A 16,051-nucleotide genomic window follows, 5' to 3' on the forward strand; every position below is an offset into this window, starting at 1 on the left:
TTGCATTTATACCTTGAATTATACCACATGACTTTTTTGTGGAAACTTTAACTTTTCCATGAGGCATAAAAAGCTAAAGCAATTAAGGTTACATAGCTATTTAGTAGCAGAACATTGAATAAAATCCATGGATTCTGATCCCAGCCTTGGGTACTTTTCATAATCTACCTTGTCAATTTTCATCCACCTAATCACCCATAATGAGTTCATTATTTTATAGATGTTGAGACTGTTTTTATTGGCCCTAGGGCTTACTAACTGGAAAATTCTCATGTTTTGTCTATCCATATGAGAGTCTTACTTGTCAGCCATCTTAATTGCTGTAATTCATTTGGAACACATTCACAGGGAACCTACTATGTGTCAAGTGCTTTGAATGCAAGAGCAACAACAGTGTGACCGAATAACTGCAAACCCTCTCACATGTACTTATTTATCTCATGCTGTATGCAGCACTGTGATGTAGACAGGGCTTAGGTTCAAGGCCATGGTTCTTAATAAAGTTTGTCCTGTACTTGCGTGGACAAGTTAGCTGCAGAGGTAGAAGGCTAGGGAAAAATTTTTCTTATTTCTTTTTTATGTTATTAAGGTTTTCAGACAGAACTTTTCCAAAACCATATCATGTAGAGACTTGTCTATCTTCCCATTAAAGGTCATTGGTGATCGGCCTTGTTGATGCTTTTAACATTGTATCTCATGACCCAGAAAGAAATGACCTAAGGGTCAAAGGGCTTCAAATAATTGCTTTTCTTCTTTATGAAATGATAATAGTCATTATTATACAAAAATGAAGAACTTCTTTTAATCAAGAGATCCTATTAAGAGAATGAAAAGTCCAGCCACAGACCTGGAGAAGGTATCAGTAACTACATAAACTCCATAGGATTAGTACCCAGAATATATAAAGAACACAAATCAATAAGAAAAAGACAAACATTCCAATAGAAAAAAGGGCAAATGACAGAAATAAAAAAAATTCATATAGAGAAAACATGAGTTATTACTAAACACATAAAAAGTTGTTTGATCTAAAAAGTGAAGATAAAGGTACAATTTAAAGCTGCAAAGAGATGCCGCTGTATATGCACTGGACTGGCCAAAATTAAGAGTCTGATAATCTCAAGTGCTGACAATTATGTGGAGTAATGTGAACTCATAAATATAATTGATAGGAATGTAACATGGCACAACCACTTAGAAAACAATATGGCTCTATCTTGTAAAGTTGAACCTGTACCTACCCTGTAAACAAGAAATTTTAAGGCATATAACCTAGGTAAAATTTTGTGCATGTTCATAGTAGCAAAAACTGGGACGTATCCAAAAGTTCACTGGTTAAAGAAAAGATAAATATTTGTTGTATGTTCATACAATGCAGTATTGAACAGCAGTGAAAATGCACGAACAACAGTTACATGCGATAATATGGATGAATCTTGGAAATATAATATTGAGTGAAAAAATCAGGTCAAGAATATTATGTCATGTATTCTATTTTATAAAATCACAAACAAATAAAGCCCCAAATCTCTTGTTTTAGGAGTGGAAAGCCATTAATATAGTGAAAACTATTTTAAAAATGCAAGTGATTGTTTCTGAGAACGAGGAGGAAGGGGGTGGACTTATGAGGAGCGTACAGATTTGAGAGTATTGCAACTCTTTTAGACCTTATGTGGCTGGTAGAGTCACATGAATTTTTCTTATTATGATGATTCATATTTTATGAAAACATTACTTATATTCTTCTGTATGTGTTATGGATACATCATACATTTTCTTTTTAAAGTGAACATTATTTTCCTATTAGTCAAAGGACAGCACATGAACTTCACTTATGTAACAATGTGAGGCCTTCAGTTCTTTCCATGGTTATTACCTAACCTAATGGTGATTATTTCCTGCAGCGTCCTTGGCTTCCCTGTGTGACCTGAAGCATGAGGAGGAGAGCTGTGAAACCTCCAGCCTCACCTACGTGCGGTGCGATTTGACTGTCTCTGTGGGGACAGAGAGACTGCCTGAATCATGGCCTTACCTCTACATTTGTGAAGAAAGTTCCCAATGCCACTTTGCTCCAGATCACTGGATGGAGTCAGTCTTTTCAACGTTCTCAGGTCTCTTCATCAGGTAACCCTGCACTTTCCCTCCCTTACCTTCCCCGTGAATGCATGGCCAAAGGAGGTGGAGGCATCAGGATCTGTAGGCTGGGTGGACGTGGCCCCTGGGCCCACACTCTTGTTGGAGGGACCCATTTTATTGTGGATTCCAGCCAGCCTGCATATCAAAGCATCTCCTGTCTTTTCAAGTGTTCAAGAGAACATCTGAAAAATCTGCCCAGTAAACAGCCTGCTTTGTTCTTGCTTAGATTTTAATATTTATCTTCCGATCCAAGGCAACATCTGGTGAATGCCAATGGGGAAAAAGATTAGACATTATGAAAAACAGAAGGCTCTTTTCCCCTTTCCTTTTTCTTTTCTTTCCAAACAGATTCACAAGTATGAAAAAAAGTCACAGAGAAATCCAGCAGATTGTACAACGTTTATTCAAAACAAGGGGGGATGTGTAGGCAGAATTAGATCTAGGATTTAGAAGCCATAAGCTTATAAGAATTTTTTTGAACTTAAAAAACAAACAAATACCACAGCTTTCCAGGTAAAACCCCCTTTTCTAAACAAATTATAGAAAACGTGTGACCATGTTGCTAACTGGTTGACCTTAACTCGCACAAGCCTTTCCTTTCCTATGCACTGAGTTTTCGTTGCTTAACATGACCTTGTATCCTCTTTACTTCTTATCTATATGGAGTGGTTACATCTGATTGTTTAATGAAGGTCTATTTTCCATTAAAAAATAAAATTAAGAAGACCAATTACCCAGAATCAAAGAGATAACTGGCCCTTTTCATGATAGTCTGCCTTTTCAATGTCCTGAGACAGTCTCTTTAGTATGAATTTGCCACCAGAGGTTTGTGTCAGTCAGAGGAACTTCCTTGGCCACTTGCTCTCTAGAAGGGCAGGAAGAGTCCTGTTGAGGTTACATAAGAGACGGGGGCCTGGAGATTGTACTCAGGTGAGACTGGATTTCAGAACTCACTGCTGCTGGACACCAAGAAGTAAATATCAGCTGTTCCTGGCTCCACAAAATTCTGGACTTTATGTAGATCCTCAAAACTATTCCTTCGGAGTTCTTCTAGGCCCTTCCTCATTACTCTAGGAGGTGGCTGAGTCACTCCATTAAAAGTTTTGCCCCTTATTGCTCTGACAACCAATAAACACATTAAAAACAAAACAAAAAACAACAAAAAAAGTTATGCCCTATCTATTAATATCATTTCAAAAGTGCCACTCAGTGTTCTGGATATTGCAGCAGACAAAAGTGGGTGTGTCTTCTTCGGTAAGAATGAAAGTAAGGGCCCTGTGAGTTAAAGTGTATACTTAGGGTGAATGGAGCCAGCCCTGCTCTTTGTTGCCAATGAGAAGGAAAGTTAGTACAACCTGTACTAACTACCTGTACTAACTTTGACAACATGCACTAATAACCTTATTATTCTTTGGATTTAGAGACTCAGCAATTTCACTTCTAGGACTTTAAGAAAGTAGTCAGAAATATGTAATATTTATGACAAAACATGTTCTTTGAAGTATTAGGTATAATAACAAAATTTGAAATAAGTATTGAATAATAAAGAATGCATTCAAATGATAATATACTAAGAAACCTTTAAAAATCATGTCATAGAATATTTAACCAAAGACGGAAATGCTTACAATATATCGGGAAGTGAAAGATGCAGGTCACAAAATATTGTATTAATTTAATCCTAATAATGCATATTATATATATATATTTATACACATATTAGGTGATTAGAGAAATATATATATATATATTTATATATATATATTTATACATATATTAGGTGATTAGAGAAAAGATTGGAAAGATGTATTCTAAAACATTGATAGTCCCTATTTCTAGGTGGCTGTGGTACTGATATTCATTTTTTTTCATTGAAGTATTTTTTCCAGTGAACTTGTACTAATTTAATAACCAGAAAACATACAATAAATTATACAAGAGTCATTAAGAAAACCATGTGCCAAATGGCTTATTTGGTCCCTCTTTAAATTATGCATGTGAACTCATAGAACTACTTTTCAGAATCTTTGCAAGGAACTCATTTCCATTAAATGCTTTATTTCACTGCTACTCACTACCACAATAAATTTGACGTAATTTGGCAATGGTAGACATGTGTATCTGTGGCAAAAATCATTCATTTATCCATGCATCCATCTTACTATCTATCCAGTGTTTATCAAATTCCAACTACGTTCTAGGTCCTGTGTCAGGAGCTGGTTTCTCTGTGGTGAATAACTCAGCAAGATCCATGCTGTTAAGGATAGAGGAGAAAACCAGACAATTAACAAAATGATCACCTGTTATAGTTATGGCTATAAAGTGAGAGAAAATGGTGGGGGGGTATCTTACACAACTTGCTCAGAGGAGGTATCTTTGATGAAGTTTCTTTTATGATGAGCGAAGGAGAAGAAGTTGTCATTATGGAGAGTCAGGCAGTGAGGATAGCAAATGCAAAGGACCCATCAAGTTTTATTAACTGTCAGAGGCCGGAGGGAAAGTAGAGTGAAAAGGAAGGAAAGGAGTTCTAGATGAGCTAGGAGAGGTACGTAAGGCCTTGAAGGCCATAGTAAGGAGTTTAGATTCTATTCTAAGAACAGATGGAGTATCTTTCCAAAAACACACAGTCAAGCTTTGGCAGTGCCAGGACCAGAACCCAAGTCTTCTGACTCGTGATGTACTCAACATGATACCATGCTGTCAGCAGCAGTGATGAGAGTCTTGGCTGAGCTGTGCAGGTTCAATGAGATTTCAGAGCCAGAGGAAGCAATTTCAGGTTAAGTGAGGGAGATAGAATGACTGCAAGTGTTTTTCTTGTCTATCTTAGAGAGTGCATACAGGAAGATTACCTGCTTACTTCTAGATCAGATTAGACCAACTGAAAGAACAAGAGACCAGAGATCAGAAAACTTAGGTTCTAGAGCTCTCTTTGCTATCATTTGGGCCAAAATTTTTTTTTTATCACATTCTCTCACAGCTAATATTTGTGTGCATGTGTGTGTTTATGCAGATCCATGTCATCCATATCTATGTATCTCTCACTGTACACATACATGTTTATATTTATATTTAAGTCTAGCCACTGCACTATTTAATTCATAGGATTATTGTGGAGGAAAATTTGAAATAGTAGCTATTAAAACTGACATTTTGTAAATGTTAGACTATTTTTGATATCCTGATGTTCTGCTAATTTTTATGATGGTTTTTTAAAGAAAAAAAAATCTCTAGTGAGATAATAAGGGACAAATACGAAAAGAAATATGAGCTAAAGCTTATAAAGAAGTCTAAGCTAAGAAAAAGTAGTTTTAACTCTTTTAGAACAAGAAGAACATGATTAGAGAAGACAGTGCACTGCTACAGGCAAGAGAAAAAAGGGGGAAGTGACTTAGCTCATTTTACTCTTAGCCCATTTCTAGGATTTGCAAAAATCCTAGAAAGGGCAGAAGAAGGCTTGTTAGGAGGGTGAAAGCGTGAGACCAGCCAAGGTTCTATAGGAAGTTGGTCACTCCTTTGCTCGGGTTCAAGTCAGTTTCCCAGCTTTTGCTCATTCGACTGAGGATCCACTGCTGGTAATGATCATGAGAGGAGGGCACACAAGAGAGAGAGGTGATGAGCAAATATTCTTTCATTTGCCTAAAAAGGTAAAAAGGGGGAAAATTTAGACAACTAAGCTTGTGTTATTGCTGACAATATTCCAGAATGAATTATTAATCAGATGGTTTGTGGGCCTTCAGAAATGGAAGTAGCTATCTGGGGACCGATTCTCAAGGAATGCGATGATGTGGTAAACCAACTTCATTTCCTTTCTGATGGATTTTTAAAAGTGATTTATGACAGAAAGAGGGAGAACTTCTTGAACTGTTCCAAATATCCCCTCTACCCACAGTAGCAAAAGAAAGGTTCAAGCTGCAAAGCTCAAAATGGCCTGACACAAGCATCAAGCTGCTTTCAAGTCAGGTGTTTCATTTGAAAAGTCCATGTCAATTTTCCATTCTCTTCCATCGTATTTCCATATTTATCTAAATATTACGTTACACTTTAAAAGTTAAATTACTTTGATTTTTCTTTTTGAATCTTTGAGTACAACTGACACTCTGGAAGCAAATGCTATATTTACCTTGTGGCTTTATCTATCCCCTGGATGATGGCTCAGCTAAATGGATTTGTAGCTACATTATAGGCTCCAGATTCAAAACGTATTTGAGTAATGGGTCCACATCAGTGAGATGACATGTAACAAAAATGAACATAAATTTCCACATTCACATTTAACAATAATACCACCAGCACCACTACCACCAAAAATTATAACAAGAGCTGCCTTTATCTGACTCTTAATGTGTGCCAGATTCTGTGCAAATCATTCGTAGGCTTCATTTTGCTCCATTCCTTCAATACCTCTATATAATAGGCACTCAATGACTGGTAACTCCATTTTATAAACATGCAAATCAAAACATAGAGAGTTGTGTCTTCGCAGTGTCATATAGATAGTAAGCATCTGCTCAGGGATTCAAGTCTAGTTGGTCTGCTTTCAAGCCTAACCTCTGCATACTAATGCTTCTCAGAAAATCAGTTGAACAAATACAGCATGGCAAAATCCTCAGGTAATTGCAGCTCTGAGACTATGAGTTTACTACCATCTTATTTTGAGCATGGGGGCCACAAAATCAACATGATGTTAAATGCCATAAGAGGGAGGGCTCAGAATAAGGGAGACCATAGCCCCAGTGGTCAGCCCAAACCATGTGCATTTGGTTCTGGGCCTCATGATGTTAAAATATAGACAATTTATAGTAGATCTGGAGGAGTAGGTCTGGGTATGGAAGTCATGTCTTGGGTGGATAAGAAGCTGGGAATGTTTTAGCATTAAGAAAACAATCTTTAAGTAGTTGTGGTAGTTATCTTAATCATTCTCTTTATCAAATTGTGGGAGCAACCATTTTTACACTGATTTGAAAAAAAAAATGCTCTAGTTCAACATGATTTAGCTTCTCGAGCAGTGACCTTTTGCCCTTTCCACTAGTCTTCCTGGTCTTCCCATGGAACCTTTCATCTTCATGGCCAATGTTCAGTTTAGCCTCTCAAAACCTGAGAGTACTACTCTAGGAGACAGAACATCTGGGTTCTAATCTTGGAACTGCCATACTTCTGCATTTGTGCAAATCCCCTGATCTCTTTAGGTTATGTTGTTGTCGTTGTTGTTTTTTATTTTATTTTATTTTTTTACACCTCTACCTACTTTACTGGCTTGAATGAAAGCATATGTATGAAATTGCTGAAAAGCATAAAATATCATGCATTATTATTACTAATAATCTTTGAGTTAGTTATAACAATGCCTAAAGCCAAGATTATTATTGAATAAATATCACACCTGTTGGGGACAATACCCAGCAATATCCATGCACTCATCTCTTCTAGACTGTAGATTTTTTAGACTTTCTATAATGCTGTTTTTCATTTTAAATGCAGTCTGGCTTCTCTCCTTAAAGGAAGAGGACTTTTAAAGAGAGTGGCTGGTAGTATAACTGGCACATATATCGAATCTCCTTAGTCTGGGCTGTTAAGTAAGTTTAATTAATTTACTAAGTTAATGTTCCACTGCTAGCAACAGAGCCTCATTGCCATCAGCTGGGGAGAGGGAATTGAAAGCCTAAATGAGCTCATTTTTTCACAGTTGGAATTAGGGACCAGTTAGCCAGTTGTGTGGGTTTTCCAATTTCTCCATCTGCCCTAGGGGGATTCAGGCAATTCACTCCCCCAACACTAAGTGTGAGTAAGAACAGGGAGAGGGAAGGGGAAAAGGAAAAAAAAAAATCCTCTCCCCAACATTTGCTTCCATTTTTGGAACTGGAAATATTGTTTGCACATTGCTTAAGTCGGTCTCAGAGAAGCTTTTGCTAATGTTCTTAACGGATTTGGAAAAGAGAAAGGCCTCGGCGAAAGATATTTACCATGTGCATTTTCATTGCAGGGTGTGTGGATAAAGAGAAAACAAATAAACAATAAAAGAATGGAAACAAAATTACAGAAATTTGCAAAATTTGACAAATGGTGGCCTGTAGTTGCCACAAGCTAATGGCTTGCAATGATTAATAAGAGTAAAAATAATTGCATTTCATTAAGATTGATGACACCCCATTTAACCTCCCCTCTCGTTTCAGCCCTAAAGTGGAAAGAGATGAAGTTCTCATCTATAATAGCTCCTGTAACATTACCATGGAAACTGAGGCAAAGATGGAGTGTGAGACGCCTAATCAGCCAATTACCGCCAAGATTACTGAGATACGAAAAAGCCGGGGCCAGAACACTCAGGTATAATCAAATCTTTTTTACAGACTGATTCAAACAGCTCAAATTAAATTTGTAATATTGTGTACATTAAAAAAACAATTTAGTCCAAATGGCAGCGATATATAATATTAAATGCTCTCAAACTTTGAGGAGCTGGTCTAATGCACACCATCTGAATTCATAGCTAACTATAGTTAATCATATATTTTCTCAAAAATAAATGAGTGCTGCCTGGGCTCTTTTAAAGCAAATTCTAAATAGATAATCTCAGCATTTTGTCTTGCTTTCTGCATGCATGTTTTAAAGGGGCTTTCTGTGGTTTATTTCTTCATGAAATAAATGGCCTACAATCTAACCAAGCCCCTTTGGAAGGTTTCCAAATTACTCCACCGTCCTCAGTTGGTGGGAAGGCAGTATCTGCTGGTCCATCCAGTTCATCTCTGTTCTGCAGAAAACAGACTGGAAACCGGCTTCTGAGGAAATTACATGAAAATTAGAACTGAAAAGGACTGTAGGGTCATTTGGTCTATAGCCTCTCTACCTCGATTCCTCTGTTTTAAATTATCTAAAACACCTCCTTCAAGTAGCTCTCCTAAGCCATGTTCTTACAAGTCCCCAGTGAGAGATTCCACAGCCTCCTCAGGGATTTTTGTGAATTGAAATCAGAGGCTAAGGGCTCTTCGGAAATATATCAGATAATCTTTTACAACTCCCCACGCTTCTCACAGTACACATATAAAAAAATATTTCTTAAGCACCTACTCCCTTAGGTGTCTTTCCTTTTATGAAAGCAATTCTCATATTTTTCTCTTTTCATCTCTTTTATGTGGAACAAACATTTATTGAGTGCCGATTACGTGCCACACGCTATCCCAGATTCTCTTGTGAAAGCTGCTTCCTTTAAACCTTTCGAATTCCAAGCTATACTTGCTATCTGAGGGACTTCAGGCAAGTTACTTAACCCCTCTGCATTTCAATGTTCTCATCTGTAAAGAATAGTACCCACCTTAATGGGGTTGATATGAAGATTTTAACACATGAGCCACTGAGAACTACGCATCACACAGTTTAAACGCCCAATGTAAGTCTTTACTGGCAGTGCTAGTTTGCTAGTAGCAGTATTAGAAAATGCTACAGAATTATTTCTCTGTAGCGCCATTTTGATTGTTTTACTTCTTAGATTTTATTTATTTTTTCGTTATCTCAAAGACTAATTTTGGATTTTTTTGAGGCTTGAATGCTTTAGACATCTTTAAATATTTATGCGGCATGTATTTACTGGGTTCCAACTGTGTTCAAGGTCCTCCGCCCTGCTCTGGAGATAAAAAATAATGTGGAAAGAGATCCCACCTTCAGGGGATAGTAGAGGAGGCCATGAAATGCAAGTAGGTAAGCTTCAAAGAAGGACACGTGGAGTCTTTCATTGCAGTTGGATGGAAAGTTGGACATCATCTAGACCAGCTCCTTCGTTTGAGAGATGAGTTACCTGAGGTCCGTAAAGAAAGGCGACCTGAAAAGATCACACAGCTAGTAATTTGGCATCCTAATCCATTTGGCCATAAGTCGTTGTGGGGCAAGTAAGCCATTTTTGGAAACCAGAGGCGCATGTCTGTCACAACCTACTAGGCTAGTGCCAGTGTCTAGGAGACACCAGTACTGGAATGTCTCGTTACCCTATTGATATTGGGATGTCTAGTTTCCCTGCTTTGGCCCATGGACATGTGACTGTGTTAGGATACAAAATTGCCTAATCTAGGCCTGAGCCTAGGGAAAGCCAGCACTAATGATTACTTAATTGAAACTAAAATCCAGGTTTCCAGCTCCAAGTATTATGTGAGACCCTTGGAACACTAGTTCCATAGAATGTTAGTAAATATTCTATGACAAAAAAGTTCCACAGTCAAATACATTTGCAAATGCCGGGTTAAACAAAGTCCTCTCTATATTTTTTACCAAAGACTTTTGAGAGCATTCAATATCTAAATGCAGAATGTGAATTTCTAAGAGGAGCCTACTATGTAGAGATTACCCAAACTTGTTTGTCCATGGTACCCTTTATTCTCAGAATCCATCTTGGGGCTAGCATCTTTCTTGCTGCCCTCACTTTGGGAAATGTTGCCCTTGCCATGCTCTTTCCCCCTGTCTTGGAGTGGGAGATCAGAGGTGGGAAAGGTTATCTTCAGATGGGGTAGTCGACCAAGTTCTATTGAAGTAGGTGGTTGTATCATGCCATGAAGAATGGACAGGGTTCAAGCATTTGAGGGTGCAGAGGAAGTAGATTTCTAGTGGAGGAGCCAATATGCATAGGATGCTCAGGCAAGAGCTTTAGGAATAGTGCAAAGAACATGGTGTGTGTGAAGGGGACTAGTAGTGAGTTGTAGGTTTGGGAAAGTAGTCTGGGTTTGGGTTGTGATGGCAGGTTAAGCATTTGGTCCTTTAATTCATTAGATGACAAGTCATCTTCCAGGAGTCACTGCATGATCACAGGTGTGCTTTAGCCACATTGATCTGGTACTTGGGTGGGAATGCCTTAGGAAACCCAAGTGAGATAGGATCATCTCAACGAGGCAAGAGATAATTGAGCTGGAGAAGTGGCAGAGGGAATGGAGAGGAAGGGATACACACCATAGTCAATACCTGACAACTTATGATCGACAAAATATTAAAAAATATGGAAAATTAGATGGGGTAAGAAAATTATGTGCTGACTTCACAAAATGACCTCTTCAAATTTATGAAAAAAGTAGATCTCCATGCTCGTGACTACCAAATTGTAACCTCCAACCCAGAGCCCTCTCCTGAGCTTTAACTTCTTGAACCTTGTAGCCCACTGATATCTTCACTTGGATATTGAAATGACACCTCTAATCTAACAGATTCCAAATTGAACTCTTGATCTCCACTACTTATCCTGCCATGCCCACCATAGTTCTTAACTGAGGTGATGGCAGCCATATCTTTTCAATTGCTCAGGCCACGGAAACACCCTTGATCTTCCAAATCCCACACCAGATCATCAGGAAATTCTGTCAGCTGTGCCTTTAATGTGACCACTTTGTAGCAAATCCTCTGCTACTGCCACCACCATCACCTTTTACTGATTACTACAATGCTTGCTCCATCAGAATCCCTTCTTCCACCCTTGCCCCTCTTCAGTCTATTTGAATGGAACCCAATGATCCTTTCAAAATATTTCAGATAATTTCACTCTTCCCAAAAACTGTCCAATGGCCCCCAAATTCTCTCGCAATAAAAGCCAAGTCCCTAAAGGGCCATTCTCTGTACCACTTCACCTCTTCCAATTCCCCTCTCACTCTATTGCCTTTACCTGCTCTGTTCCAGGCCCATGGGCTCCTTGCTATTCCTGGAACATTCCAGACTTGCTCTCACACTGAAACCTTTGCATTCGTTGTTCTTTCTGCTTAGAATGCTCTTTCTCCTCCTTTCCCAAGTAACTCTCTGCGTTGTGTTTGTTGAACGTTACTTTCTCAATGATGTCTACCCTTACCGCCCTATTTAAAATTGCATCCCATTGCCATTCACTCCATAGAGCATACTTGCAATTTCCCTTACTCTGCTCTATTATCCCATAGTCATTAGCACTTATACTATATAAGGTCATAATATACTATATAAGGTCCTAATTTATTATGTTTATGGCTTAGTGTCTGACTTTTCTTGATAAAATATCATCTCCAAGAAGGCAGAAATGTTTGCCTGCTTTGTTCACTGGTGTATCTCAAGTGCCTAGAACAGAGCCTGAATCAACTATATTAATGGACAACAATACACAAACAAATAAAAGCAGTTAAAACAAGCCTTCTCACATATTGCTTCTCCTATCCCATCACCTGGAAATTATATCTGAAAGCATACACACACACACACACACACACACACACACACACACACACACAGGTGTACACACATCCATTTGCATGCAAAGATGTTGTTGAGTTATTTGTATCGTTCTTCAACTTGTATTAAAAAAAAAAACATAATGGCACTAGAGGATATAAGCTCCTTGTAAAGAGAAATATTGCTGTTTCCCAATGCTTAGAACTATGTCTAGTGCATAGCTGACCTTAATTAAAAATATTGAATGGATGCAGTGGATTTATAAATGAATAAATATATTATGGTCATCTTTTCATTGAAGGCATGCCCATTTTTCTTTTCTTCAGAAGATATTGATTATACCTCTATGTATCAGACATTGTGATACATTGAAACAAGAAAAAATATATTACAAAAAGAAAAATAAAATCTAAATGAGTGCTAAAAAAACAGAGCAAGGTGCCAAGGTGTCCCCCAGAGGGACTTCTGGAGGACAAATAGATTGGGGTGGATGGGTAGAGAAACCACAACAGAATAAACACAACACAAAGCAAGTTTAGAGAAAACTGACATAAACAGTACAGTTATACTTTTCAATGGAGTTTTGGGAGAAAGTCCAAGCTTAAGAGTCAGATAAGGCAGATATTAGGGTAATTAACAAAGGATTGCTTGGGGAACTGCTAGAACAGTATTTCCCCTTCTCTTCTCTCTCCATTTTGTCCCCGCCTCTGACACAGTGGTTGAATCTGTGGCTCTCAAGATGCAGTCTTAAGATCAGCTCATAAAACAAAGAAGGATTATTTGCTTAGGGACTGCAGATGGGTTTGGTCCATTGTGGATGTTAGGGTTGATGTTAAGCTCAGCCAAACCTAAGGTGACTCTGGACCCCAGACAGATTCAGGTAAGAAAGAAAGAACAGGGAAAGCAGCATTCTACTCATTTCTACCTCCAAGGAATTCCTTTCCTTACACTCTACCCATCAAGGCATATTACCCAGCAGTTTCAGTTGTGACAACTTGAAAAGGTTTCTCTGAACATCTCATCTGCTATTATCAGTGGGAAAAGAAGTCTGAAGCAATGCAAGTTACTTGGAAAATGATTTAAAACCTAGAATCCTATACCCAGTCAAATATTATTTGGAATAAGAACAAAATAAAGACATATAAAGCATTATACAAATTCAGAAATATTATTACCCTGTGCACTCTCTGAAAAATGATGTACTTTGGCAAACTGTAAAAAGAGTCCAAGAATGAAGATGAAACAGGGTACAAGAAAGGGTAATGAACAAAGAACCTGAAAAACAGCAAGAAAAAAAGGAGTAAGAATTGTTGAAAATGTGACTATGAAGCTTAATATAGTTTAGAATGGAATCTTAACCAAACAGAAGCATGTTTCAAGGACATATAATAAAAGAACAGGAAGCAGAGGCATAAAACTTCTCTTAGATAAAATGAGGAGACATTTGTGATACAAACACAAACATTATGTAAAGATGGAAAGTAAATGGGAGAAACGCAAATGAATTAATGAGGTGGAGGAAAGTCAAAATTAAGTTCCTGTGAAGGACAATTTAGATAAAAAGCAAGACAGTTTGCCCGGAGAACCCTAGAAAATCTTTGGATTTAGAGAAATTTAGGCACCAGGAAATGCATATGAGGCAGGATGCTAAAAAGAGGGAGTTGTTTGAAATCTTCTCTAAAGAGGAACTAGATCCCAAGGTCACTACTTCTGGCTGATCCAATTAGACATCTAATTCCTACCCCTCCCTCCAAGGAAGCAGAGGCACAATTTCTGTACAAATTGCATTAGTGAGATATTAATTAGGTGACTGATACCAAGCTCAGGGAAGATATGGATAGAGAATACAGTTGAAACCTGGAGGGTGAATGTAAAGATCTGCTTACTCTTTAAAGAGTGGTCAACCTTCCTCCTACCCCACTAATTTTTTTCCTCTGGCCAGCTCCAGAACCTGAGCAACCCCAAATCTACTCCTTCTAGAAAGGAGACTGGAAGATACTTTTCTGGAGAGACTAAACAGAGTAAAGACCAACAGATTTTGACATTTGTAAGCCTCATGAAGTTCCTCTTACACAGATTGTTCATTTAGATTTTTTACTACTGCATTGCTCTTAAATGTGAATGGACAGACTTCTGTTTTTGACCATGAGAGGGTAGTGAGTTTTAGACTTACCCTTCTGCCACACACAACTATAAACTAAATCAAAATATATTTCAGGCATTGGATAACAGACAGCACAAAGCTGTGACTTTTGAGAGAAGGAAAACATACAAGGAGAATAGCTTCCTGTCTGGGAGCACTATTCCAGACTCAGCACTAGGAAACAGAACCCAAGCAGAGAGCAGTTTCACTGGGTGGAGTTCAGGCTGCTCATATGTGTAGGAGGTATGGAAGAGAGGTAGAGGTAGGAGGGATAGAAGATATCTAATGCAAAAAACAGAAATTTTCCAAATTTGATGAAAACTATGAACCCATAGATCTAAGAAGCTAATGAATCCAAAGCAGAGGAAACATTAAGAGATCCATTACTGCAGTTCTCAATAATGTTAAGATGTTAACATTACAATGTTAAGATGTCACTTCTTCTAGTTAAGATGTCAATTCTACAATGATATTTAGAGTTAATGCAATTCTAAAAAAGCATCCTGACAGTTATTTTTGGTTGGTTGGTTTTTTTTTTAGTAACAATTTTCAGGCTGATTCAAAAATTTTATGGAAATGCAATGAATAGCCAAAACTACCTTGAAAAAGAACACATTTTGGATACTTATACTAGCTAATTTCATGTCTTACTAGAAAGCTATGGTAATCAATAGGATTTCAAGGCAAGATCTTGTTTGAAAGAAGGATTCTACTGGTAAAAGTATGTTTGAAAATTTGATGCAGTGTCCTGGAACCCAGTCTCTCCAGAGGTGAGGAGAGACTGAAGGAAGGTGTATTGAGGTGTCTCAAAATGAGCTGCTCTCAGGAGGTTCTTAGTGACATTTAGGCCGCAGGATAGTATTGGTGGGGAGAAAAACCAGATGTTGTGGGGTCGTAAGGAGTGAGTGGCAAGCACATGCAGACAGCTGGTATAGATCACAAATAGGAAGAGAAAGGAAGGATGCACATAAGTATGGTGGTCGAACACCCCCTTGTATTTATACTCATTATCATCAGTGCTAGAATTAGTTTCTTAAGTTAAAGGTGCTTTGATTAAAGGCGTGGTCTTCGAGTGTGTTACTTGATTCGACAATATGAAGACTCCATAAGTTTCTCAGTCTATTCATTCTTCTATGACTACAACACGAGACTATGCTGATATTTGGATGGTTAAAGCCATTTATTTTAGAAATATTTATATTTTCAAATTCACTTCGGCTCTCCAGCGCCTCAATTACTGTTAAAAAAAAGCAAGACTGCACTGCTTATTTTAATTTAATTCCTGCTTTTTGTTTAAGGAGACTCTCCTAGAAAATTGGTGCAATACAGTGACGTGAAGAATTTTACATCGCCTTTATAATGTGCATAGCTAGTTAGAGGCTAATTTGAAACTACTTTCCATTCCCTAATTGATTCTGTTCCTCCTATTACTGAAATCTGAAAACACTTTTTCACTTTTGTTTCCTCCCCTCCTCTTCCCTTCCCTTTCTGCTTTTCTCCTCTCCTCTCCTCTCTTCTGGTTCTCCTTCCCTCTTCCTCCATTCCCTTCCCTTCCTTTCCCTTTCCTTCCTTTTTCCCTTTCCCTTCCCCTCCCTTTCCTCCCCCCAACTCACT

The 16,051-nt window shown here is 38.0% G+C and overlaps 1 protein-coding gene across 1 annotated transcript in view; it reads left to right on the forward strand.

The window, feature by feature from the left end:
- The window catches only part of PKHD1 (PKHD1 ciliary IPT domain containing fibrocystin/polyductin), a 411,516-nt gene that overhangs the window by 72,034 nt on the left and 323,431 nt on the right, over window positions 1-16,051 (forward strand). The window contains exons 34-35 of the mRNA XM_039853082.1: window positions 1,905-2,124; window positions 8,307-8,457. Of these exons, the coding sequence (XP_039709016.1) occupies window positions 1,905-2,124; window positions 8,307-8,457 (371 nt within the window). The remainder of the gene's footprint in view (window positions 1-1,904; window positions 2,125-8,306; window positions 8,458-16,051) is intronic.

This window comes from Pteropus medius, unplaced genomic scaffold (assembly GCF_902729225.1).
Source record: "Pteropus medius unplaced genomic scaffold, Ma_sr-lr_union100, whole genome shotgun sequence".
NCBI classification, from domain to species: Eukaryota; Metazoa; Chordata; class Mammalia; order Chiroptera; family Pteropodidae; genus Pteropus; species Pteropus medius.